This window comes from Trachypithecus francoisi, unplaced genomic scaffold (genome assembly GCF_009764315.1).
Source record: "Trachypithecus francoisi isolate TF-2019V2 unplaced genomic scaffold, Tfra_2.0 Lachesis_group8, whole genome shotgun sequence".
In the NCBI taxonomy this organism is placed as follows: Eukaryota; Metazoa; Chordata; class Mammalia; order Primates; family Cercopithecidae; genus Trachypithecus; species Trachypithecus francoisi.
The window spans coordinates 84,391,843-84,418,408 of record NW_022681473.1 but is presented as its reverse complement, the minus strand read 5'-3'; the positions used below and the strand labels follow the sequence as shown (position 1 = coordinate 84,418,408).

The window sequence follows — 26,566 nt, the reverse complement described above, 5'->3', positions numbered from 1 at the left end:
TGCTTATCTGTAAAGGATTTTATTTCTCCTTCACTGATGAAGCTTAGTTTGGCTGGATATGAAATTCTGGGTTGAAAATTCTTTTCTTTAAGAACGTTGAATATTGGCCCCCACTCTCTTCTGGCTTGTAGAGTTTCTGCCGAGAGGTCTGCTGTTAGTCTGATGGGCTTCCCTTTGTGGGTAACCCGACCTTTCTCTCTGGCTGCCCTTAAGATTTTTTCCTTCATTTCAACTTTGGTGAATCTGGCAATTATGTGTCTTGGAGTTGCTCTTCTGAGGAGTATCTTTGTGGCGTTCTCTGTATTTCCTGAATTGAATGTTGGCCTGCCCTACTAGGTTGGGGAAGTTCTCCTGGATGATATCCTGAAGAGTGTTTTCCAACTTGGTTCCATTTTCCCCCTCACTTTCAGGCACCCCAATCAGACGTAGATTTGGTCTTTTTACATAATCCCATACTTCTTGCAGGCTTTGTTCATTTCTTTTTCTTCTTTTTTCTTTTGGTTTCTCTTCTCGCTTCATTTCATTCATTTGATCCTCAATCGCCGATACTCTTTCTTCCAGTTGATCGAGTCGGTTACTGAAGCTTGTGCATTTGTCACGTATTTCTCGTGTCATGGTTTTCATCTCTGTCATTTCGTTTATGATCTTCTCTGCATTAATTAGTCTAGCTGTCAATTCTTCCACTTTTTTTTCAAGATTTTTAGTTTCTTTGCGCTGGGTACGTAATTCCTCCTTTAGCTCTGAGAGGTTTGATGGACTGAAGCCTTCTTCTCTCATCTCGTCAAAGTCATTCTCTGACCAGCTTTGATCCGTTGCTGGCGATGGGCTGCGCTCCTTTGCAGGGGGAGATGTGCTCTTATTTTTTGAATTTCCAGCTTTTCTGCCCTGCTTCTTCCCCATCTTTGTAGTTTTATCTGTCTCTGGTCTTTGATGATGGTGACGTACTGATGGGGTTTTGGTATAGGTGTCCTTCCTGTTTGATAGTTTTCCGTCTGACAGTCAGAAGGACTGTCTGTTGGTCTGTTGGAGATTGCTTGAGGTCCACTCCAGACCCTGTTTTCCTGGGTGTCAGCAGCAGAGGTTGCCGAAGATAGAATATTGCTGAACAGCGAGTGTACCTGTCTGATTCTTTCTTTGGAAGTTTCCTCTCAGGGGTGACTCCACCCTGTGAGGTGTGGGGTGTCAGACTGCCCCTAGTGGGGGATGTCTCCCAGCTAGGCTACTCAGGGGTCAGGGACCCACCTGAGCAGGCAGTCTGTCCGTTCTCAGATCTCAACCTCCGCGTTAGGAGATCCACGGCTCTCCCCAAAGCTGTCAGACAGAGTCATTCGCGTCTGCAAGGGCCCCGCTCTTTCCCCTAATGGACTGCAGCTGTGCGCTGTCCGCAGAGGTAGAGTCTACAGAGACAGGCAGGCTTCCTTGAGCTGCTGTGAGCTCCACCCAGTTCGAGCTTCCCAGCGGCTTTGTTTACCTACTTAAGCCTCAGCAATGGCGGGCGCCCCTCCCCCAGCCTCGCTGCTGCCTTGCGGATAGATCGCCGCAGACGGCTGTGTTAGCATGAGGGAGGCTCCGTGGGCGTGGGACCCTCCCGGCCAGGTATGGGATATATTCTCCTGGTGTGCCTGTTTCCTTAAAGCGCAGTATTGGGGTGGGAGTTACCCGATTTTCCAGGTGTTGTGTGTCTCAGTTCCCCTGGCTAGGAAAAGGGATTCCCTTCCCCCTTGCGCTTCCAGGTGAGGCGATGCCTCGCCCTGCTTCAGCTCACGCTGGTCAGGCTGCAGCAGCTGACCAGCATCGATTGTCCGGCACTCCCTAGAGAGATGACCCCAGTACCTCAGTTGAAAATGCAGAAATCACCGGTCTTCTGTGTCGCTCGCGCTGGGAGTTGGAGACTGGAGCTGTTCCTATTCGGCCATCTTGCTCTGCCCCCCAAATCTATTGATGTCTTAAACAGTATTTAATGAGTCTTGCAGGGGTGTCCAAGGGAGAGAATACAGTCGTGGGTTCTTAGTTTCTCTTTCTGGTTGGGCCAGTAAAGCCCTTTTCTCATCCCTCTTTTCCTCGTATCACTAGTGACAGAAACTAAAAACTATGGCTTTAGGCTGCTAAAAGCCTAAAACAAAAGAAAACGGAACAAAAACAGCAACAAAATGCGGTGGGTTGGACAAGCTTGCACAGCAAGGAAGTTCTCCATATGTACTAAATTGGACATAACTTGCCAAGAATACTGTACTCCTCTTTGGAATTACATTTCAAAGAGACTGTCAACTATATATGATCATTCAGAAGACATACCAAATAATATAAAAAATGGTTGGCCAGGCGCAGTGGCTCATGCCTGTAATCCTACCACTTTGGGAGGCTGAGGTGGGCGGATTGCTTGAGCTCAGGAGTTCGAAACCATCCTAGGCAACAAGGTAAAACCCTGTCCCCTACTAAAAATACAAAAAATTATCTGGGCATGGCAGCGTGTACCTGTAGTCCCAGCTACTTGGGAAGCTGAGGCAGGAGAATACTTGAACCAGGGAGGCGAAGGTTGCAGTGAACCGAGATCATGCCACTGCACTGGGTGACAGAGCATCTCCAAAAAAAAAAAAAAAAGGTTGAAGGAACTTAGGATATCTAACCTGGGAAAGATTCAGATCTTTATGTAGATAATGTTCTATCATATAAAATGTGGAATGAATAGATTTGATTTTAGTCCCAAAGGCAATGCTTTTTAATCGGTTTTGGCTTATGGATTCTCTAAAAATCTGATGAAAGCTATGTCTTCTCTCCTTAAATAAGTACTCACATGCAGTTGCACCCAATTTCAAAGGGTTCAGCCACTCCCATGAAGCGCATTCGTGTTCTTCAGCTTAAGAACTTCTGGCCCAATGGGGATGGATGGATATAGCTAGACACATACTGATTTAAGTTTCTCATAGAATGGACCTAGAAGATTTAAGAACAACTGTGTTCCCCTGTTTTATGTGTGCGGGAACTAAGCCAAGCAGTTTTGCCCTGAGTTGATAAAACCACTAATAGTAGCAATAATAGCTGATATTCATGAAACTGCATGCCTCTTAACAGGTCTATGGAGCAGGTACTTACTATATTATTTATGTTTTACAGAAAAGGAAACTAAGGCTTTACAAAGATAGGTAGCTTACCCTAGATCTCATAACTTGTCAGTACCAGATCTGAGAATGATCTCACATTCTCTGGACTCCACAACCAGTAGCTGACCACTGTACTAATTTCCAGAACAAGGTAAGATTAGAGACCTAGCTGCTGGTTCTCCATAGAGGAATTTTTGCATTATATATAATAACCTATGTAATTAATATAAAGATGGACTAATTTGCCTTGGAAGTAAGTATCACTCCATTAAAGAAATTTTCAACATTTATCACATGACAGCTGACATTGAAGAAAAGATATAAAATCAGGTTGATTAAATGACTCAAACCTTACAAAAAAATTCCATTGCTATATTTTTACCCAGTATTATTTAGTACTTCAGAAGAGCCAGCTAAGATCCTTAGCTTTTTGCTTCACAAGCATGTTGTCTTTATTGCCATTTAGGAAATGGTATCTAGAAAGATACTGTTCCATTCTTGGTAGGTTTAATATAAAAGCAGAGAGGAAAAAAGAAAGAAAGAAAAGGCAGCCTGGAAAATTGTAAAGGATTCATGCTGAGTTCAACCTTGCATTCAACAAATGATGGCTTTGTGACTTGAGACAAGTCAGTCACTCTCCTAGTTTGTTTAGATATGATTGGGAATAATAATATCTATTGTATTGGGTTATTCTGAAAATTAAATGATCAAAAAGCCTGGCATGTAGTAGGCATTTATCAAGTGTTATTAATATTAAAAATGAGAAAACAGGAACATAGAAAAAGAGTGAATAAAATAATGAACACTTCCATGTTAAACCACCAAAATTGGTTAGCATGCAATCGACAGTCATAGATGTGGATTATCCACCTTTACCTTAGCCCAAATCGCCTTTTTTTGTCCTGTCTTGTTTTTGTGTTTTCTGCCCTGTGGAATCCAGGGTCCTGGCTTGTTTTATGTGACGCTTTCCTTGACTCCAGTGGGTAGAATTCATCACTTAAAGTGAGTCTTTGGCCGGGCGCGGTGGCTCAAGCCTGTAATCCCAGCACTTTGGGAGGCCGAGGCGGGCGGATCACGAGGTCAGGAGATCGAGACCATCCTGGCTAACACGGTGAAACCCCGTCTCTACTAAAAAATACAAAAAAAAAACTAGCCAGGCGAGGTGGTGGGCGCCTGTAGTCCCAGCTACTCCGGAGGCTGAGGCAGGAGAATGGCGTAAACCCGGGAGGCAGAGCTTGCAGTGAGCTGAGATCCGGCCACTGCACTCCAGCCTGGGCGACAGAGCAAGACTTCGTCTCAAAAAAATAAATAAATAAATAAAGTGAGTCTTTGAGTTTCCATTGTAATTAAGAAATCAGTTATTAGTTAAGCTTGTTGGTTTTTGTTTTTTAAAAAAAAAATCTGTTTTTCCCTCAGCTTGCTGTTTTGGTGTTCTGCAGTATCACTGTGATCAATCTAAAGACAGTATTCTTGTTTATCCTGCTTAGGATTTACTGGGCTTCATGAATCTCTGAACTGGTATCTTCCATCACTTCTAGAAAATCCTTAGCTATTATTCCTTCAGGTATTACCTCTATGCTATTCTTATTCTCCTTCCTTCTGAGTCTTCAGTTAAATATAAGACCTTTTTATTCTGTCCTCACATGACTCTTGTATTTTCTGTTTTCTCTTTCTGTGCTACGTTCTGAGTAATTATTTTTGATCACTTTGTGTGTTTTTTTTTTTTTTTTTTTTGAGACAGAGTCTCTCTCTGTCGCCTAGGCTGGAGTGCAGTGGCATCATCTTGGCTCACTGCAACCTCTGCCTCCTGGGTTTAAACAATTTTCCTGCCTTAGCCTGCTGAGTTGCTGGAATTACAGATGTGTACCCAGCCTATTTGGTTCTTTTAAAATATGCTCTGTCACCGCCGGGTACATGGCTCATGCCTGTAAACCCAGCACTTTGGGAACCCGAGGCGGGCGGATCACAAGGTCAGAAGATCAAGACCATCCTGTCTAACACAGTGAAACCTCGTCTCTACTAAAAATACCCAAAAAAAATTAGCTGGGTGTGGTGGTGAGTGCCTGTAGTCCCACCTACTCGGGAGGCTGAGGCAGGAGATCTTGCAGTGAGCTAAGATCGCGCCACTGTACTCCAGCCTGGACTACAGTGAGAACTGTACTCCAGCCTGGACTACAGTGAGACTCTGTCTCAAAAAAAAAAGAAAAAAAAAACCTAAAAGTTCTATACATCATTGTCAACTGGCCTCATGTCATGTTAGCTTTAATTAAAATATGCTTTGTCACTTTTAATACTTTTTAGAAGTTTTCTGAAGATATTTTTAGGCCTATTTTTAATTTTTCATGTGTACAGAGTAAGGATTGTTTTTGTTATTTTGTATCTAATAACCTAGTGTCTGAATGTCTTTGGCCTCTTTCTGTTGTCTGTTTCTGTTGGTTCTCGTTTATGGTGACTTACTTCCTTTCATGCTTTGTTATTTACTGTCCCTAGAAAATTATCAGCAGGAATAATTTGAGACCTTGGATGAAGCCATCCTCATCCAGAGAAGATTCATGTTTGTTTCTCTAGGTTTGTAGGGCACCACAGGTCTTAGACCACTTTAAGCTAATTTGAGGGTTTCTTGGACCAATCAGGTGATACATGCTTGTAACTAAAATGCAGGTTCAGTCACCTGCTGCTTGCAAAGTCCAATTAACAAAAGCAAGGTGTAGTATAAAGAGACTTTTTATTCCAAAGGTAACTTAGGGGATGAAATACAGGCTTCCTACCTTAAGGGTACTGCTTCCCCCTTTGCAGCAGAAAGTGGAGGCTTTTAAAGGGGGCCTATCAGGAATGGCATGCAGGGGAGGAAGCGAGCAAGTAGGGGGTCTGCGTGCTAGTTTTATCTACCAGGCAGTTGAATTGGCATCTTCATGGGAAGAAATAGGCTATAAAGGTGGCTGAAAACTCTTTAGGTTGGAGAGAGTTTCATAGCAGGACTTTGGGTTGTAAATTGACTGGTATCTCTAGAGGCAGCCCTGTGGTGGGTGACAGTTTGACTCTGGGGCTTCCAAGCACATAGTTAGATGAACTCCCCCTTTAGGGAGTGTCTGATGAAGAGGGAGTAATAGACTATAATTGCATTTCTAAAGAACTCAGTAGAAAGTGGGGGAAAGGAGAAAAGAGAAGAGAGAGAAAAAAAATAGTTAAACTATCTCTTAGAAAAATGGGGTATTCAGTTACATGCTTATGAAATCCTGTTTACCTCTGCTTCTCTCTTTAACCATTGGGACTCCACCTTAGGAAGGGAAATGCATCAGGGTTTTCACTCCGGGCAGTCTGTGGGCTATGGTAGCCCCCTCTCTTTTTCTTCAGGATTCTCAAAACCTGTGTTAACATTTTCCCAATTGAAAAGGGAACTCAGGGAAAGGACTCTACTTACCTCTCTGAGTTCTAGCTTTTCTTCAGTTTTGGCCTGGTAATTCCTTGCTATGTGATCAGCTCTTCAATGCCATTGAGAATTTTTTTTTTTTTTTTTTTTTAATGTTTGAGGTACTAATTTGGATTGTTGTCAGCAGAAGTGAGTTTGAAGACAATGAGAGATCATGTTGTCTGAATAACCTAGCCTGCAATGACTGTTACCCATTGACAACATAGAATAAAGCTTCTATTTGTGTAGAGAGGCTGGAGACCAGTTATGGTGCCCTGAAAGTTTTACAGATTGCCTTGACTAATTTTTTTAAGGAGACAGTATTCATCCATGAAAAGAGCCTATGTAAATAAACTAAATACGAAACGTCAGATTTCCTGAATTATGTTGTAGGCAAAAATCTTATTATGGTACTTTTTGCAGCAGAGCATGATGGTTAAGAATGCAGGCTCTGAAGTCAGGCCCCTTGGGTCAGCCATAGCCAGCTCCTTACTGCTGGCTCAGCACCCTTGCACTGTAAGTGCTGTGACAAAGGGGTCTGCATTGTTCCTGCTCATCACTGTATCCACTGTGCTTGGCACATAACATAGTAGATGCTTGTTAAATACTTGACAATGACTGAGTAAAAACTACTTAGAGATTGTGTAGCATAAGGGTTAAGACCATGGTTCTAAAGTCAGGAAGATCTTGATTTGGATCCTGACTTCTCAGTTTTACTAGTTGTATGTCCTCCAGCAAATACGTTAAGTTTTTCATCTTTAGGAGTGAGTGTTCTCATCTGTAGGATGGGACAATGATTGTGTCTACCTCATTGCGTTATTTTGAGGATTAATGAGAACATGTATGTGAAGTACCAGGCAGTGTCTATGCATATTAAGCCCTCAGTAAGTGCAAGCTGGTGTTATTCTACAAGCATCAGATCCCTTAGCTATAAAATTGACAATGTTGTACTGACTTCAGAGTAATTATATTAAATGAGCTTAAGTGTTTACAGTACTGATCACAGCACCTGGTAAAAATGTGATAGATGATAGCTGCTATTAGTATTAGTGGGAGTGTTTTGCAATAAGGTTATAAAGATGAATATTATGTGAATCATTGGTCTAAATTTGTTTTTTATCTAATTGATTTGATGTAATGGTTTTGCTAACTTAACTGATTACCTCCAGTACTAGGCCTTTTTTTGAAAAATGAACTGATTTTTTAAGTATAAATTTGTAAAACATTTTTTATCAGGTTGGATTTGGTGTTTTTTTTTTTTTTTTTTTAAGCCTCTGACAGAATACCTGTGGAGTAGTAACTATACTTGTCATCACTTTGCAACAGAAGCAACAAATTCAGACTGTAACTTCTAGATCCCTGTTTTAAATGGAGGAGTGAAAAGATAAATAAAGGTCAAATTCTCTTATAACAAGGTCCATGGAGTATGGAAATTTATGTGCTGCAATTTTATTGGAAAAGATAGAAATTACAATTATAGCCACAGGAGTTGTAAATAAGGGGTGACAGCCCAGATTTTTCTATCGAAGTTAGTCAGCAGAGGATAGTGACTAAGTGAATAAAAGTACCTCTGAAGCCACTGCCTTTACATTTCATTTATACCACTGTGGGTACCACTGCTGCTACTATGTTTGCTACCACAAATAGCTATGTGTATTTGAATGCTTTCTATCTGCTAGACACTTCTTACCCTCTCAGCAGTTTTCTGCATGAAGTATTAACATTGTTTTACAGGTGAGGAAATTGAGTCTTAAAGAAGCCAAGGAGATTGGCCATAGTCGAGCTAGTAAGTCAAAATGAGTTTAACTCCAAAACCAGAGCTTTTAACCACCACACTGTATTGTCTTCCTAACAGAACATAGTGCTTAGTTTTCTGATAAAATTATTTCACAAACATTCACTCATCTTTTGCCTTCCACTGGGATAAAAAGAAACGTATCTTGTTTTCTAGGATCTCAGAGTTAGAGGAGTCACTGAATAAATATTGAACAGAAATATTCTTTGAAATCATCATGATCTCTGGCCTTTTTATTCAGTCGCTCTGTCTAGCCTTTTGAGTAGAGTAGGACGTGAAACCAGTAACTGAGTAAAGCAGATAAGAATACTGTTTCTGCCTCTCATTTCTCCTCTTAGATATTACAAGTTTGGAGATAGAACCTAGAATAGGAAACATGTACAAACACAATAAATTTAGGTTAGATAGAAAGATTCGTTAGTTTTCTGACTAGGAGAATTTTGGACTTTGCAGGATTTTTTGAGTATTTCTTTGTTTTTCTGTGCCCTATAGTTTGTGAGTTATCTTGGGGAAGATATTTTTAATATCAGCAAACTGGTAAGGCATAGGAGAAAATAAACCTAAATTAGATGTTTGAAATTTATTATAGGTTTTTGTTTTGTTTTGTTTTGTTTTGTTGACACAGAGTTTCGCTTTATTGCCCAGGCTGGAGCACAGTGGCACAATCTCGGCTCACTGCAACCTCTGCCTCCTGGGTTCAAGCGATTCTCCTGGCTCAGCCTCCCCAGTAGCTGGGATTACAGGCAGCTGCCACCACGCCTGGCTAATTTTTATATATATTTTTAGGAGAGTTGGGGTTTCACCATGTTGGCCAAGCTGGTCTTGAGCTCCTGACCTCAAGTGATCCACCCACCTCGGCCTCCCAAAGCGCTGGGATTACAGGCATGAGCCACTGCGCCTGGCCTTATTGTAGGTTTTGATGTCAAGGAAAAGGAAAGGGAAAGATAAAGAGCTAGCTAAACTTCAAGTATCTAACCAAGTTTAAAAGGAAAAGAGGTATGGATACAAAGGAATTTTTATCATAGAATAAAGTATATGCTGTTTTCTAGAATTCTCCTCTGGAATATTTCTTAGATGCTGAATATGGCTACTAAGGTAGAGGAAAATGAGAAACTACTGGAACCCGATGGCTCCTAATGTAGCAACAGGGATAAAGGTATCATCAACAACAAAGAAGGGATTAGGAGGCTTTCCTTCAATACATCTATAGTTCATTTGGTTAGGTGATTAGATTTTATCCTTCAGGTATTTTTCTATGAAATATTTTTAGTGTGTGTGTATTTATAAACACTACAGTATTCAAATAAGCTGGGAAATAACGAGACTGACAGTTGAGCATTGAGTTATGTGTACTTATAATTCTATCTCCCTTTAGATTTTAAAAAATATCAAATAGTTTTATAATTAGGCAGCATGCAGTTTTGCAGATAGGACTCAGAAAGTCTTTTTTTTTTTTTTTTTTTTGAGGCGGAGTCTCGCTCTGTCGCCCGGACTGGAGTGCAGTGGCCGGATCTCAGCTCACTGCAAGCTCCGCCTCCTGGGTTTATGCCATTCTCCTGCCTCAGCCTCCCAAGTAGCTGGGACTACAGGCGCCCGCCACCTCGCCCGGCTAGTTTTTGTATTTTTAGTAGAGACGGGGTTTCACTGTGTTAGCCAGGATGGTCTCGATCTCCTGACCTCGTGATCCGCCCGTCTCGGCCTCCCAAAGTGCTGGGATTACAGGCTTGAGCCACAGAAAGTCTTTAGCTAAAGAAATATACAAGTTTTTCTAAATTATTTTAAGAATAACATAATGCACATTTCATCTTTTTCATTCTAGCCTTTAAATCTGCAAGACAGCAGCCTTCCCGAAATGTCACTACTAAGAATTATTCAGAGGTAAGAAAAAAGTTTTATAGTTGTGTATTAGTAATTTATGTTTTCTGCATTATGAATTGTCAACTCTCTGATTTACAAAGTAAATAAAAGAAGAAAAATTATGGAACATTAAAGCTGGAAGGAGCTTTACCAGTTATCTCCAGGGCTTCTAGGATTTGATTTTTTTTTTCTTGGTTGCTCTCTTTGTTTAAATAATGGTTATTATAGAAATCCGTAAATGTTATGTATACAGTAATGTTTTCAAGGATAACAGTGTTGAACCAAAAGAGCTCATGCATGGAATACTAATATTGAAGGTGAGTTCAATGGATATAGAGGTTTTATCTATACCGAGTTTCCTTTTGTTACTTACCTTCCCAAAATACTAGCTGTGCTTTAACAGCTGATGGTAGACTTAAGATGAACGAAAAGACTGGAGTCCAGTGATCCATGTGGTTTGCCCTAGGTTTAGCCTGGGCCTTCTGCTCTTCCTTTGGATTCCAAAAAGAGTCCAATATGGGCTTGACTCTCCTATTACTTCACTTTCAAAACTGTATCTTAACTCCTGAGCCAATACTCTTCCCTCTACATCAGGGTTTCTCCATAGTGGCACCGTTGACATTGAGGACCAGATAATTCTTCTTTGTGAGGGATTGTCCTGTGCATTGTAGGATATTTAACTGCATCCTTAGTCTCAGGGGCTGTTCGTTCAGTATTTGGTCTTTGGCTTCATCCTCATCTGCACTTAAGTTAGATGAACATATGGCAAATGTGTGTATCAAATGTCAAGATAACAGAAAATGTAGAGAAATAGTATTTTGGATGATAGAATCAACAGTCAGAAATATCTTTATTGGGTCTTAACACTAACAAATGGTATTTAAGAGGGACAGATTTAACAGAAAGATATCTAGTATTTCCCACATGGTCTGATACCTCATTTAAAGCTGGAGATGGAACACTGATGGTCTCACCTCTCATAAGAAACCAAGAGGAAAGTCACAGGGTCTGCATACGAGCCTGTGCAAGTCATTCACCAATGTAACTGGGTTCCCTTAGGTGCTCAGGTTCCTGGGATGGCCAGGAGAGAGGTGAGCAAAAAGTAACATTTGTGGATGAAGAGGGACATTGGAGGGAGGTCAGACTGAGTGTTAGTTTTAATGGTTATGGCTTTCTGTCTCCTTTTTTGTGGCTCATATATAACTAAGATTTAATCGTTTAATTCATTTCTTCATTTTCATGTTTATTCAGAGAGTCAGTTCTCACAAAAACCGTTTGTTGCTTTGTTTTCTTGCCAGGTGATTGAGGTAGATGAATCAGATGAGGAAGAAGACATTTTTCCTACCACTTCAAAGACAGATCAAAGGTAGGTGCAGTGATTTTCTGCAAAAAGAAACATCTGAAAAAAATTTTAAATTATCCAAAATTCCATAATTACACATTTTTCTATGCCATATAACAGGCTTACTTTCAACTAGTAAAGTATATAGAGGAATGAAAACAGACCAAGGGCTAGTTTATAGAGTTGGTGCAGCATTAGTGAAAGGATTTTCAGTGAAAATTGAAATAGCCTGTAATTTTTTTTCCTTTTGACTTTATTAGTGCTTTTCTTTCTTTTTATTTATTTGTTTATTTTTTGAGACAGTGCCTCACTCTGTCACCTAGACTGGAGTGCAGTAGTGCGATCTTGGCTCACTGCAACCTCCACCTCCTGGGCTCAAGCAATTCTCCCACCTCAGCCTCCTGAATAGTTGGGATTGCAGATGTGCACCACCACACCCGGCTAATTTTTTGTATTTTTGGTAGACACAGGGTTTTGCACTGTTGCCCAGGCTAGTCTGGAACTCTGGAGCTCAGGCGATCCATCCACCTCGACCTCCCAAAGTGCTTGGATTACAGACATGAGCCACCGCGCTTGGCCTCAGTGCTTTTCTTAATGGAAGACTATGTTCTTTCCAAATAACAGAAAATAATTTTGTATTTTGCTAACATTTGATTTCAGCTTTTTGTCATTGTCTTATTTTTATGTTCTTAACTACACATGGTGCTGTACTAGACACCAAAAAGGGGATCACATAGAGTCACTCCGTCTTCAGAGGACTTGCATGCTCTTCCTGTGTGTTTTGGGATTTTTGACCTATTGTGTTAAGCTTGACTTGATTCACTATTACCATTTGCTTTTATACATTAACATTTTGGTTGAATACTGCAAAGCTCAATTAATGAGAATTTCTACTTAATAAAGTAATCAACTGCCTTATTTTGTACTTATTTTCTGTTTGAGCATTATATTAGGTCTGATGAGGGAGGGGCATAGCAAATGCTTTAATATGGCCTCTGTCTTCAGGTAACTTCAGTTGTAGTGGAAAAGAGAAATGAACATATTTGAATTCATCAAAGAATGAATTAGTACATAATTAGGTGTAGAATTTTATATTACAGACCCATAAGTGTGAGTGCTTGTGGGCTGGTGAAAAAAGGAACAAGGAATATGGGCTAGAAGAAGCAGCTTCATGGAGGGAGTAAAACTGACCTGAGGTTTCAAAGGTAAGCTTTGGTTTAGTAGGGTGGAGAATGGTGGTCCCAGCTGAGAGTAAGGGCATGAGCAGGAACTCTAGAAAAGAAGGGTGATTGAGGAAAAGCCTTATATTAGTGTTTCTCAAGCTTTTTTTTTCATGATCTCAGCCATTTCTTGATTATCCAAGGAGAAGAATTAAGTAACTTAGATGTAATTCAATTTCTCCCTAACATTAGGAATTAAATACTTAAAGAATGAAATTTTTGGGGGTAGGGTTGAGTTTGAGAGAGCCAAAAACTATTGTAATACCTACGATTTTTCATCCCACTCTATCCGCTGGAGCCAATTTTTGTTTTTTTGTGATATTGACCCCACTGAGAATATAAGCTGTGTGTGACTTAAAGGTTAATGTTAGAACAAGTGTAAGTATAGTTCCATGTTCACTTATTAGATCCTTTAAACATCATGCTAGGTTCTGGGGATAGAAAGATAAAAGAAATGTTTCTTCCTTCAGATAATTTACACTTTAGTGGTATGCTAAATACAGGGCACTGCTAATCCACCAAGATAAATGTTTTATTCAGGTGTAATGAAATCTAAGGGATGGCCGGGCGCGGTGGCTCAAGCCTGTAATCCCAGCACTTTGGGAGGCCGAGACGGGCGGATCACAAGGTCAGGAGATCGAGACCATCCTGGCGAACACAGTGAAACCCCGTCTCTACTAAAAATACAAAAAAAAAAAAAAAGAAATCTAAGGGATGTGCCAATATCTTCCTGGGAAAGGTCACTGAAGGTTTTACAAAGAAGATAGGTGACATCTGAGCTGGTGATCAGCCGATCAGTTAGCATGCATTAAAGGAAATGATCTGGTGTAGAGAGAAGAAACAGTGGCACAGGACACAGGCATCTACTTTGAAGGATGGTCAGGGAAAGCCTCTGAGGAGGCTACATTTAAGCTGAAATTTAATAAGGGAAACGTGGCCTTGTGTAAAGCAGAGGGACAAGTGCATGCAGCCTGTATTAGTCCATTTTCTTGCTGCTGATAAAGACATACCTGAGACTGGGCAATTACAAATCAAAGAGGTTTAATGGACTCACATTTCTACATAGCTGGGGAGGCCTCACAATCATGGCAGAAGGTGAAAGACATGTCTCACATGGCAGCAGACAAAAGTAGAGAAAAAGAGCCAAGTGAAAAAGATTTCCCCTTATAAAACCATCAGATCTTGTGAGACTTTTTCACAACCATGAGAATAGTATGGGGGAGCTGCCCCTGTGATTCAATTATCTCCCACCAGGTCCCTCCCAGAATACTTAGGAATTATGGGAGCTACACTTCAAGATGAGATTTGGGTAGGGACACAGCCAAACCATATCACAGTCTATTGAAGAAGCAGGTTTAATAATGTTATTTAGGAGCCAATGACTAAAGTGTAGTGGAAAAGGAGGTGATTTGAGATGAGAATAGACAAGAGAGGCAGGGTAAATCATGCTGCAGGAGCAGGTGAGCACTACAAAGGTTTTGAATGTCCTTATAAATGCAGTGGGAATCCACAGAAGGATTTTAAGAGAGGAGTGGCACCTTCTGATTTACATTTACAAAGGATCACTGTGGTTGCAGAACAAGTGTAAATAAACTTAGCTGAAAGGGGGGTGCTGCAGGGAGTCTGAGCTAAGAGAGATGATGGAGGCTTGCACAGGCTGGTGGTAGGTGAAATGGAGAAAACAGATGGTTTCAGGATATATTTTGAAGATAGACATGACAAAACTTGAGTATGGATTAAATATTTGGAATGAGGGAAAATAAGGAATCAAGATGGATTTTGTGGTTTCTTGCTTGAGCATTTACATTGTCCCATATATTGAGAAGGGCATAAAAGAAGAAAGGACAGATGTATTGTAGGGAATGATAGGCATATAATTAAAAGTTCCACTTTAGATGTGAAAAGTCTGAGATGCCTAGAAACTTACATGAAGGGTGGTTTTAGGCAACTGAATGTGTGAATTCAGAACTCAGATGAGGGATTTGAAATGATACTTAGATTTACCTCTGGACAGCATGCAGATGGTACTTAAAACCATGGGGATGGATAGGATCACCTCAAAAAAGAAGGCAGAGCAGAAGAGGGTTTGTTTTCCTAGCCTACAGTTTTAACCTTACCCAACGTTTGGGTAGAGTAGAAAAAAACAATAAAGACATGAGAAAAGTCCAGGAGAGTATAGAGTTGCAGAAGGCCATACCGGCCTTTATAGGAGTAAAAAATACCAAGATGGGCACAGATGCAAGTCAGTTTCTATATTTATGGTAAGTAGTGGAGGGACTTATTTTAGCTTATGAAGGTTTACTTGAATTTCTCAGGGCTCCTTTGGTTCCAGCTGATAGAAATCTAACTCAGATTCTCTTACAGAAAAGGAGATTGATCGGAAGATTATCAGGATACCTCAGGTTTTGGAAGGAAGTCCTTGTTTGGTTGTTGTTGTCTTTGTAAATTGAAGCACACACAAATCAGATCTAGCTTTCTAAGTTTTTTTTTTTTTTTTCAGAAATGGGTCAAAATACTATTTTGATATTTTTGATATATGCTTAAGAATATTAAAGAAAAAATAGTTTGCTTTTGTTATCACAGTAGATTGTTTACTCTTCAGCTGTATAAATGTCTGCTGATTTCTTTAGACATGAAATAGTAATGTAACTCACAGTTGTTTGGCACTTCCTCTGTGCCAGACACTGCTCTCAGCATTTTACATGTGAGTTAGCTTGTGTGGTGCTCACAACTTCCCCAGGAGATAGATTATAGTTACAACTTTATCATCCCCGTTTTACAGATGAAGTGTGAAGCACAGTGGCTAAGTAACTTACCTAAAGTCACCCAACTAGTCATACAAGCAAGGCATTCTGACCCCAAACTCATCTCTGTTGTTGCTTCTTGGTATGGTAACTAACTTCTCTGACCATTGTGCAAGCAATAAGAATCATTTAAGTTTTGAGAGCCTGTTTAAAATTTTAGAGGCAGTTTCCAAAATTGACATTTTGGAAACACATCAGAAATCAGCTTTGGCAGATTGGTGTTTCTAATTACAGCATCTAAATGATAATTTAGACTGTTTTTACAGAATTTTTTAGTAATTGCAGGTTATGCATGGTGTTTTATTTATAATTTAAACTATTTAAGCTCTGCCATCTACTAGAGTGGACCTTGATAAATGTGCTGATCTGTTACCTCTGAACCTTAGTTTCTCTTCAAGTTTGCCTGATAAATCCTTCTGTCCTTTCCTTTTATGCAAAGGACCTGTGGATTTTTTTATTTACTTCTGACATAAGATCTCATGATTCTCATTCTGTTTTCCAGATAAGACCTTTGGACATATTTCTTTTGCTATAATGACATCCCCAAGCATGTTAATAAAATTATAGACTAAGAATTTATAAACACTGCTTTTATTGAAGACAGGAATCAGCAGACTTTTTCTTAATGGGCCAGATAGGAAGTATTTTAGGCTTGGCAGGTCAAGAGGCAAAACCAGGGATATTATATAGGTAGACACTTGTATAACCATTTAAAATGTAACCATTTCAAAATGTGAAAACCATTCTTAGCTTATAGGCCATTAAAAAAAAAAAATGGTGCTGGGCTAAATTTGCTTACTAGCCCCGATCTAAAATGACTTAAATTTCTTATTAGTTAAAAGGCATAGGAATTTACTACAAGTTAAACTTTATAAGAGTAGGAATCAGCTGGGCGTGGTGGCTCACGCCTATAATCCTAGCACTTTGGGAGGCTGAGGTGGGCGGATCATGAGGTCAAGAGATAGAGACCATCCTTGCCAACATGGTGAAACCCCATCTCTACTAAAAAAACAAAAATTAGCTGGGCCTCGTGGCATACTCAGGAGGCTGATGGAGAAGAATCACTTGAACCGGGAGGTTGAGGTTGCAGTGAGCCGAGATCATGCCACTGCACTCCAGCCTGGAGACAGAGCAAGACTCTGTCTTAAAAAAAAAAAAAAAAAGAGTAAAAAGAGTAGGAATTATGATTTTCTTATTAACTGAGATGTGAGTAGAAAATATTTCAATGTTCCCATGGTTTTCAGAAATGGAAGATGGTAGTGGATACATTTTGGTATATGATAAGTACTATAATAATATAAGTAAGCATCGTTGTAGTACTTAATATGTGTCAGGCACTGTTCTAAGTGTTAAAGCATATTAACACATTTAGTCTTTATAAAATTATTATCCCCATTTTACAGATGAGGAAATTGAAGCACAGAGAAGTTAAGTAACTTGCTCAAAGCCACATAGGTAGTAGAAGGCAAAACCAGAAATCAAATCTCAGCCCCAGAGTCCTTTTCCTTATATTTTTATTGCCTCTAATGTTGATTTTAAGGGAACTGTATGTTATTTATATTCATGGTAGCTGCTAGACTGAAAAACTTAGCCAGAAAGGCACACTTGATGAATCATGTAGTTCATTGTGTTCGTTTTTGTTTTTGTTTTGCCTCAGGTGGTCCAGCACATCATCCAGCAAAATCATGTCCCAGAGCCAAGTATCAAAAGGGGTTGATTTTGAATCAAGTGAGGTAAATAAGTAATATTGTTAAATTTTAATTAATTTTTAACTTTATAAAGTTTAAATAGAGACTGCTAGCTAGTTGCTGAACTTCTTTTTTCTTTGATAAATAACTTCATCTTTTAGGTTCAGGGAGTACATGTGCAGGTTTGTTACATGGGAATTGCATGATGCTGAGGTTTGGTACAGATCTTATCACCCAGGTGATAAGTAGCAGTAGACAGTTTTCCAACACACATCCTACTGTCAGCCTCCAGTCTCTAGTAGTTCCCAGTGTCTGTTGCTCCCATCTTCATGTCCATGTGAACTCAGAGTTTAGCTCCCACTTATAAGTGAGGACATGTGGTGTTTGGTTTTCTGTTCCCATGTTAATTTGCTTAGGATAGTGGCCTCCAGCTGCAAAGAACATAATTTTGTTCTTTTTTATGGCTACATAGTGTTCTGTGTTATGTACCACCATTTTCTTTATCTAATCCATATTGATGGGAACTTAAGTTGATTCCATGTCTTTGCTATTGTGAGTAAGTGCTGCAGTAAACATATGAGTGCATGTGTCTTTTTGGTAGAATGATTTCTTTTCTTTTGGTGATATAGCCAGTAATGGGATTGCTGGGTTGAATGGTAGCTCTGTTTTAAGTTCTTTGAGAAATTTCCAGATGACTTATAATGGCTGAACTAATTTACTTTCCAACACTGTATAAGCATTCCCTTTTCTTGACAACCTCACTAGCATCTGTTGTTTTTTGGCTTTTTAGTAATAGCCATTCTGACTGGTGTGAAATGGTATCATTGTGGTTTTGATTTACATTTCTCTGATGATTAGTGATGATAAGCACTTTTTCTTGTTTGTTGGCTGCTTTATATGTCTTCTTTGTAATGTGCCTATTCATGTCCTTTGCCCATTTTCTGATGAAGTTATTTGATTTTTCCTTACTGATTTATTTACATTCCTTTTAGATTCTTGACATTAGACCTTTGTTGGATGCATATTTTGTGAATAGTTTCTCCCATTCTGTAGGCTTTTTGTTTACTCTGTTGATGGTTTCTTTTCTTTTCTTTTCTTTTCTTTTTTTGAGATGGAGTTTCGCTCCTGTTGCCTGGGCTGGGGTGCAACAGTGCGATCTCGGCTCACTGCAACCTCTGCCTCCCGGGTTCAAGCGATTCTTCTGCCTCAGCCTCCTGAGTAGCTGGGATTACAGGCGCCCGCCACCACACCCGGCTAATGTTTTGAATCTTTAGTACAGACAGGGTTTCACCATGTTGGCCAGGCTGGTCTCAAACTCCTGGCCTTATGATCTGCCCCCCTCGGCCTTCCAAAGTGCTTGGATTACAGGTGTGAGCCACCGTGCCTGACCCGATAGTTTATTTTACTGTGCAGAAGCTCTTTAGTTTAATGAGGTTCTACTTGTCCGTTTGTGTTTTTGTTGCAATTGCTTTTGGGGATTTAACCAAAAATTATTTGCCAAGGCCGATGTTGAGAAGGGTATTTTCTTGGTTTTCTTCTAGGATTATTATAGTTTGAGGTCCTACTATTAAATCTTTAATTCATCTTGAGTTAATTTTTGTATATGGTGAAAGGTAGGATCCATTTTCTTCTGCACATTGCTAGCCAGTTATTCTAGCACCATTTATTGAACAAGGAGTCCTTTCCCCTTTGCTTGTTTTTGTCAGCATTGTCAAAATCAGATGGCTGTAGATGTGCAGCTTTATTTCTGAGTTCTCTGTTCCGTTCCATTGGTCTGTGTCTCTTCTTATACCAGTACCATATTGTTTTAATTACTATAGCCCATAGTTCAAAGTTGGGTACTGTTAATACTTCTGGCTTTGTTCTTTTTGCTTAGGGTTGCTTTGTCTATTTGGGTTCTTCTTTGGTTCCATGTGAATTTTAGAATAGTTTTTTTCTAATTCTGTGAAAAATGACGTTGGTAGTTTGATAGGGATAGCGTTGAATCTGTAGGTAGCCCTGGGCAGTACGGCCATTTTAATGATACTGATTCTTCCAGTTCCTAAGCATGGAATGTTTTTGCATTTGTTTCTGTTATCTGTGATTTCTTTCAGCAGTGTTTCATAGTTCTCCTTGTAGAGATCTTTCACCTCCTTGGTTAGCCATATAGCTATGTATTTAATTTTCTTTGTGGCTATTGTAAATGGGATTGTGTTCTTGATTTGACTCTCAGCTTGAACGTTATTGGTGTATAGAAATTCTACTGACTTTTGTACATTTTTTTTTTTTTAATTATTCTGAAACTTTGCTGAAGTCATTTATCAGTTCTAGGAGCCTTTTGGCAGAGTCTTTAGGGTTTTCCGGGTATAGAATCATATCATCAGCAAAAAGAGATAGTTTGACTTCTTCTTTTCCTGTTTGGATGCCTTTTCTTTCTTTCTTTCTCTTGCCTGATTGCTCTGGCTAGGACTTCCCGTACTATGTTGGATAGGAGTGGTGAGAGTGGACATTCTTGTCTTTTTCCGGTTATCAGGGAGAATGGTTCTAGCTTTTGCTTGTTCAGCCTGATGTTGGCTGTGGATTTTCATAGATGGCTCTTATTATTTTGAGGTATGTTCCTTCAGTGCCTAGTCTGTTGAGGGTTTTTATCGTGAAGGGATGTTGGATTTTATCAAAAGCTTTTTCTGTGTCTGTTGAGGTGATCATATCGTTTTTGTTTTTAATTCTGCTTTTGTGGTGAATCATATTTACGGATTTGCATATGTTGAATCATCCTTGTATCCCAAGGTTGTACTTGATCATGGTATATTAACTTTTTGATGTGCTGCTAGATTCGGTTTGCTAGTTTCTTGAGGATTTTTGCATCTGTGTTCATCAAGGATATTGGACTGAAGTTTTTTTTGTTTTGTTGTGTCTCTGCCAGATTTTGGTATCAGGCCGATGCTGGCTTCATAGAATGAGTTAGGGAGGAGTCCCCTTCGATTTTTTTGGAATAATTTCTGTAGGATTGAAACCAGTTCTTTGTATGTCTGATAGAATATGACTTGAATTCATGTAGTCCAGGGCATTTTTGGTTGGTCAGTTTTTTATTACTGATTAATTTCAGAATTTATTATTGGTCTGTTCAGGTTTTCACTTTCTTCCTGGTTCAATCTTGGGAGGTTGTATGTTTCGAGGGATTTGTCCATTTCCTCTAGACTTTCTAATGTGTGTGAATAGTTGTTTGTAGTAGTCTCTAAAGATCTTTTGTATTTCTGTGGGGTCAGTTGTAATGTCATCTTTGTCATTTCTGATTGTACTTATTTGGATTTTCTCTTTTTTTCCTTTGTTAATCTAGCTAGTAGCCTATCAATTTTGTTTATTGTTTTAAAGAACCAATTCTTGATTTCATTGATCTTTGGTATGGATTTTTGCATCTCAGTTTTATTCAGTTCTTCTCTAATTTTAGTTATTTCTTTTCTTCTGCAAATTTTGGGGCTGGTTTGTTCTTTTATTTCTAGTTCCTGTAGGTACAATGTTAAATTGTTAATTTGATTTAAATTAACACATTAACAAATTAAATTGTTAATTTGATTCTCTTAATGAAGGCTTTTAGTTCTGTAAGTTTTCCTTTTAACAGTTTTAGCTGCATCCCTAAGATTTTGTAAGTTGTGATTCTATTTTCATTTTCATTAATGAAATTAATTTTATTAATTAATGAATGAATTTTTATTAATTTCAAAGAATTTTTTTATTTCTGCCTTCATTTCATTATTGACCCAGGAGTTATCCAGGAATAAATTGTTTAAGTTCCATGTATTTGTGTAGTTTTGAAAGATCTTAATATTGATATCTCTTTTTATTGCACTGTAGTCCAAGAGTATACTTGGTATGATTTTTATTTTTTTGAATGTATTTAGACTTACTTTATGACTGAACACGTGATCTATCTTAGACTATGTTCTGTGTGTAGATGGGAAGAATTTGTATCCTTCCGTTATTGAATGAAGTATTTTGTAGCTGTCAATTAGGTCTAATTGGTCAAGTGTCAAGTTGAAGTCCCAAATTTGTTAGTTTTCTGCCTGGATGATCTTTCTAACACTGTCAGTGGGGTGTTGAAGCCTCCCACTATTACTCTGTTGCTGTCTGAGTCTTTTTTTAGGTTAAGAAGAACTTGATTTATGAATTTGGGCATGTATATATTTGGCATAATTAGGTCTTCCTGTTGAATCAAACCCTTTATCATTATGTAATGCCTTTCTTTGTCCCTTTTTACTGTTGGTTGGTTTAAAGTCTGTTATATCTGATAAAAGAATTGCGACTCCTGCTCTTTTTTGTTTTTTATTGCATGTTAGTTCTCCATTCCTTTACTTTGAGCCTGTGTGTGTCGTTACATGTGAAATGGGTCTCTTGATGACAGCTGTCAGGTCTTGTCCTTTCTTTTTTTTTTTTTTTGAGACAGAGTCTCGCTCTATCACCTAGGCTGGAGTGCAGTGGCCGGATCTCAGCTCACTGCAAGCTCCGCCTCCTAGGTTCACGCCATTCTCCTGCCTCAGCCTCCCGAGTAGCTGGGACTACAGGCGCCCGCCACCTCGCCCGGCTAGTTTTTTGTATTTTTTAGTAGAGACGGGGTTTCACCATGTTAGTCAGGATGGTCTCGATCTCCTGACCTCGTGATCCACCCGTCTCGGCCTCCCAAAGTGCTGGGATTACAGGCTTGAGCCACCGCACCCGGCCAGGTCTTGTCCTTTCATCCAACTTTTCACTGTATTCCTTTTAAGTAAGACATTTAGTCAATTTATATTCAGAGTTAGTACTGATATATGAGATTTCAATCCTGCCATCATATTGTTAGCTGGTTTTGTAGACTTGATTATGTAGTTGCTTTATAGTGTCTCTAAGCTATGTGCTTAGTGTGTTTTTGTGGTAGTAGGTGGTGTGTTTTTGTTTCCATGTTTAGCACTCTCTTAAGGACCTCTTGTAAGGCTGATCTAGTTGTAATGAATTCCTCAGCATTTGCTTGCCTGAGAAGGATTTTATTTCTCCTTTACTTATGAAGCTTAGTTTGGTGGGATATGAAATTCTTGGTTAGAATTTCTTTTTTAAGGATGCTGAAAATAGGTCCTCAATCTCTTCTGGCTTGTAAGGTTTTTGCCGAGATGTCCGCTGGTAGCCTGATGGGGTTCCCTTTGTAAGTGACCTGACCCTTCTGTTTAGCTACCTTTAAGATCTTTTCTTTCATGTTGACTTTGGTGAATCTCATGACTGTGTGCCTTGGGGATGGCCATCTTATATAACGTCTCATACGAATTCTCTATATTTCTTAATTTGCATGTCAACCTTTCTAGCAAGATTGGAGAAATTTTTCTGGACTATAGCCTCAAATATGTTTTCCATATTGCTTGTTCTCTCTTCTCTCTCAGGAATGCCAATGAGTCATAGATTTTGCCTCTACATAATCTCATATTTCTGAGGGTTTTTTTTTTTTCATTTTTCTTCCTTCTTTTTCTTCATTTTTCTTGACCAAGTTGATTTGAAGAACTGGTTTTCAAGCTCTGAGATTCTTTCCTCAGCTTGGTCTGTTCTGCTGTTTTTTTTTTTTTTTTTTTGAGTCGGAGTCTCGCTCTGTCGCCCGGACTGGAGTGCAGTGGCCGGATCTCAGCTCACTGCAAGCTCCGTCTCCCAGGTTTACGCCATTCTCCTGCCTCAGCCTCCCGAGTAGCTGGGACTACAGGCGTCCGCCACCTCGCCTGGCTAGTTTTTGTATTTTTTTAGTAGAGACGGGGTTTCACCGTGTTCGCCAGGATGGTCTCGATCTCCTGACCTCGTGATCCGCCCGTCTCGGCCTCCCAAAGTGCTGGGATTACAGGCTTGAGCCACCGCGCCCGGCCCTGTTCTGCTGTTAATACTTTCAGTTGTATTATGACATTCTTGTAGTGAATTTATCAATTCCAGAGGTTCAGTATGGTTCTTTCTTAAAACGGCTGTTTTGTCTTTCAGTTCTTGGATTGTTTTACTGGATTCTTTCGATTGGGTTTTAGCTTTCTCCTGAATCTTGATGAGCTTCCCTGCCATCCAGATTCTGAATTCTATGTCTGTCATTTCAGTAATTTCAATCTGGTTAAGAACTATTATTGGTGAGCCAGCAGGCTCATTTGGAGGTAAGGGGACATTTCTGGCTTTTGGAATTGCCAGAAGTCTTGCACTGATTCTCATGTTAGAGGGCTATTATTCCTTTAACTGCAGTGTAAGTTGAGTATATTCAGTAGGCCTTGTTTCTGGGTGCTTTCAGAGGGCCAGAGCTCTATATAGATCTTTACTGTGGCTAGATTCTTGCCCTGGGTGTCACAGAAATGTACATTGGCGAATTATTTTGTTATAATTTTGGCTGTGATCCGGTAGCTGTCAGTTAACATTAGTGTCCAGCGGATAGGCTCTTACTCAGCTGCATATTTCTTTTGTATTTCTGTGTGTTCGCAGCCGTGCTCTGTGGTGGGGATGGGGAGAGAGATGACCACTCACAAGGGCCACTTCTGGGCCATGAATGAGGCCTCTCCTATCACTGGCACCACACCTGCATTACTGTTGTTTGTTGTCTTGGGTTGCAGGGCTCCCTCAGACAGAGGCCATGGCTGCCAGACAGGCCACACCCTTCCCAGACCAGCACTGTGGAGGAAGGCATGTCCCATTCCTGCACTGGCCCACGAACCCACATGTCTCACTCCTCTCAGTGTTCTGAAAGTGGGATTTCTCCCCAACTTGAGTGCCAGCAGCCCAAGCTGTGTGCTGTAGCCCTGTAGCACTGGGACCAGCCTGTGGCTCCGTCGTTCGGACCCTCAGGTCAGTCACCAGCAATCTGAAATGCTCCCAGGCTATCAGGAAGGTACTTAGGTGAAGCCACCAGCAAAAACAAGGCTGGGCAGCAGAGGCTGCCTTGTGCACACGTTCCTGCAGGGCAGCTTGGCAAGGGCCCTGGAAGGGGCTTTAGGGGAGGAGGGCCTGCAGAACAGGTGTTCCTCTGTCTCACAGGGAAGCTGGCCCCACTCTGTCCTGCCCCAGCATTCAGGTGGGGCAACTCCTACTCGAAGGGAAATAAGAAGTCTTGGGGGATGGGCGCCTATGGCCACCTTCTGCTGCAGCTCCCTTGTGTGTAAAAACCCCTGGGCTCCATGCATTCTAGAGCTCTGTCTCTGCCTACTGTTTGGCCAGATCCCCCGCCAGTTGAAATGTCTCCAGGGGACATGGAATCTTGTAGCTAGGATCTCTGAGGTCCGTAGTGAGAGTGGACTGCCCCATTGTCCATTCACTCATCTCGTCCTAGGAGCCTTTCAAGGCCAAGAACCAGCCCTGGCAATGGGCAACCCCCCACAAGGTTCCCAGCATCCTCCCTCTTCAGCTTCCAGTTTGTATCACCTCTCTATCAACTCTTGGTGTTTTTTCTCCAAAGATCTGCTCAAAATATGTTGGCTGACTCGATATATTGGTCTTTACCAGTGGCAGTGGTGCTTCTTGGCCCTGTCTAATTGGCCATCTTGTCCTTCTTCCACTAAAAATCATTTTTAAAAATAGTTTCAGGCCGGGCGCAGTGACTCACGCCTATAATCCTAGCACTTTGGGAGGCTGAGGCAGGCGGATCACCTGAGGTAGGAGTTCGAGACCAGCCTGACCAATATGGAGAAACCCCATCTCTACTAAAAATACAAAATTAGCCAGGCATGTTGGCACATGCCTGTAATCCCAACTACTCGGGAGGCTGAGGCAGGAGAATTGCTTGAACCCGCGAGGTGGAGGTTGTGGTGAGCTGAGATTACACCATTGCACTTCACCCTGGGCAACAAGAGCAAAACTCCGTCTTAAAAAAAAAGTAGTTTCATTGATAACCTTCCTTTGAACTATAGTTAATGTTAAGAGTTAAGAAGTAGCTTTGTTGAGTGCCCATCAATGTAATTACCTCAGATATAAAAGTCCTGTAGATTTTTAAAATATGATATTTACTCAGCTCTTATTTGCCCAGTAACAGTGGGATCAGAATTTTTTAGCTTCTTCCATTTACTTATATTTGGAGAGATGATGATGATGATGATGATGATATCCCAAGAGCTTTTAATATTACTTTAATGAATATTTATTAAGTACTCACTATATGCTCTACAAGTGTCATGTAGAGGGTGGCACATGGTAATTTCATGACATGGAGGTATTCAGGCATTGTCTGAAATGTTCTCTGGGAGGATGTCTGGAAAAAACTCCAATTCCAGATCATGTCTGTAACCATGATATCTCCTCCACCATGAATGAGGAGGAGGAGGAAGAGGAAGAATTATAAGTCAGGACTTGCCTCTTGCCTTTATTAATTTGCTGTTTCAATTAAGTTTAAATAAAACTACATGACTGAAGGATGCTGCCCTTCCCCTTTCCTTCATGGCTACCATTTGAAGGGCCTTTGCTCATTTTTGTTGAATTGCTTGAAGGTGTTTCTCTTAGGCCCATCACACCTTTCATTTATTTTTTTTATTTAAAAAAATTGTTAATTGTAGCAAAAGCATAACATAAAACTAACCATTATTAAGTGTACAGTTCAGTAGTGTTAAATAGATCCATATTAAACAGATCTTTAGTACTTTTTCATTTTGCAAAATTGAAAATCTGTATCCCTGAAATAGCAAGTCTCCATTTCCCCATCTTCATCCTCTGGTAACTACCATTCCACTTTCTCTTTCTATGAATTCAACTACTCTAGGTACTTCATATAAGTAGAATCATAGAGTATTTGCCTTTTTGTGACTGGCTTATTTCACATAGCGTAAGTTCCTGAAGGTTTATCTGTGTTGTAGCCTGTGATTTACGCCTTTCATTTTTAGCCTTGGCTGCTGCTGCCATGTTCCCTATGTTTCAGCTGTGGTTTAAAACAGCTTGAGAGGACTCAACTCAGGCAGCCAAGAAAAATAGCAGCAAGAGCTCATTCTACCTATTAAATACTAACAGGTTGCTTTCAGGAGGAAAGTGAGCAATTATTGTTTGTTTATTCCAGAACATCTGGATATACATGTGGTTATATGTTACAGTTAAAAATTTGTATACTAGTTCATGTTAACTGCAAAGACAAACTATTAGCAAATTATCTATTAGACTTCATTTGGATTTGTCTCTGGTTTATTTAAGTTTTGCCTTTGATAGTAGCAGAAAATGAATCAATAAATGCAAATGAATTTATATTTCTTAAGGCATCCATTTCTCACCAGAGATAGTTAGTTTAGCTAACATTTGGAAGTGCTGATACCACTAACAAAGCCTAGCATCAAATAATTTCTTTTTTTAATGTCTTAAACACAAATAAAAAATTTACAAATTTGCTTTATTTTCTGAATATTTATAGAATACATAAGAATTGA

The 26,566-nt window shown here is 39.9% G+C and overlaps 1 protein-coding gene across 8 annotated transcripts in view; it reads left to right on the top strand.

The window, feature by feature from the left end:
- The window catches only part of MRE11 (MRE11 homolog, double strand break repair nuclease), an 87,318-nt gene that overhangs the window by 55,777 nt on the left and 4,975 nt on the right, over nucleotides 1–26,566 (top strand). For 7 of the 8 annotated variants that reach the window (XM_033208182.1, XM_033208181.1, XM_033208180.1 and 4 more), the window contains 3 exons: nucleotides 10,125–10,183; nucleotides 11,461–11,528; nucleotides 17,186–17,261. In XM_033208182.1, coding sequence (XP_033064073.1) covers nucleotides 10,125–10,183; nucleotides 11,461–11,528; nucleotides 17,186–17,261 — 203 coding nt within the window. Of the gene's footprint in view, nucleotides 1–8,244; nucleotides 8,297–10,124; nucleotides 10,184–11,460; nucleotides 11,531–17,185; nucleotides 17,262–26,566 lie in introns of those variants that run through there. The other variant, XR_004436274.1, reaches the window with a different exon arrangement.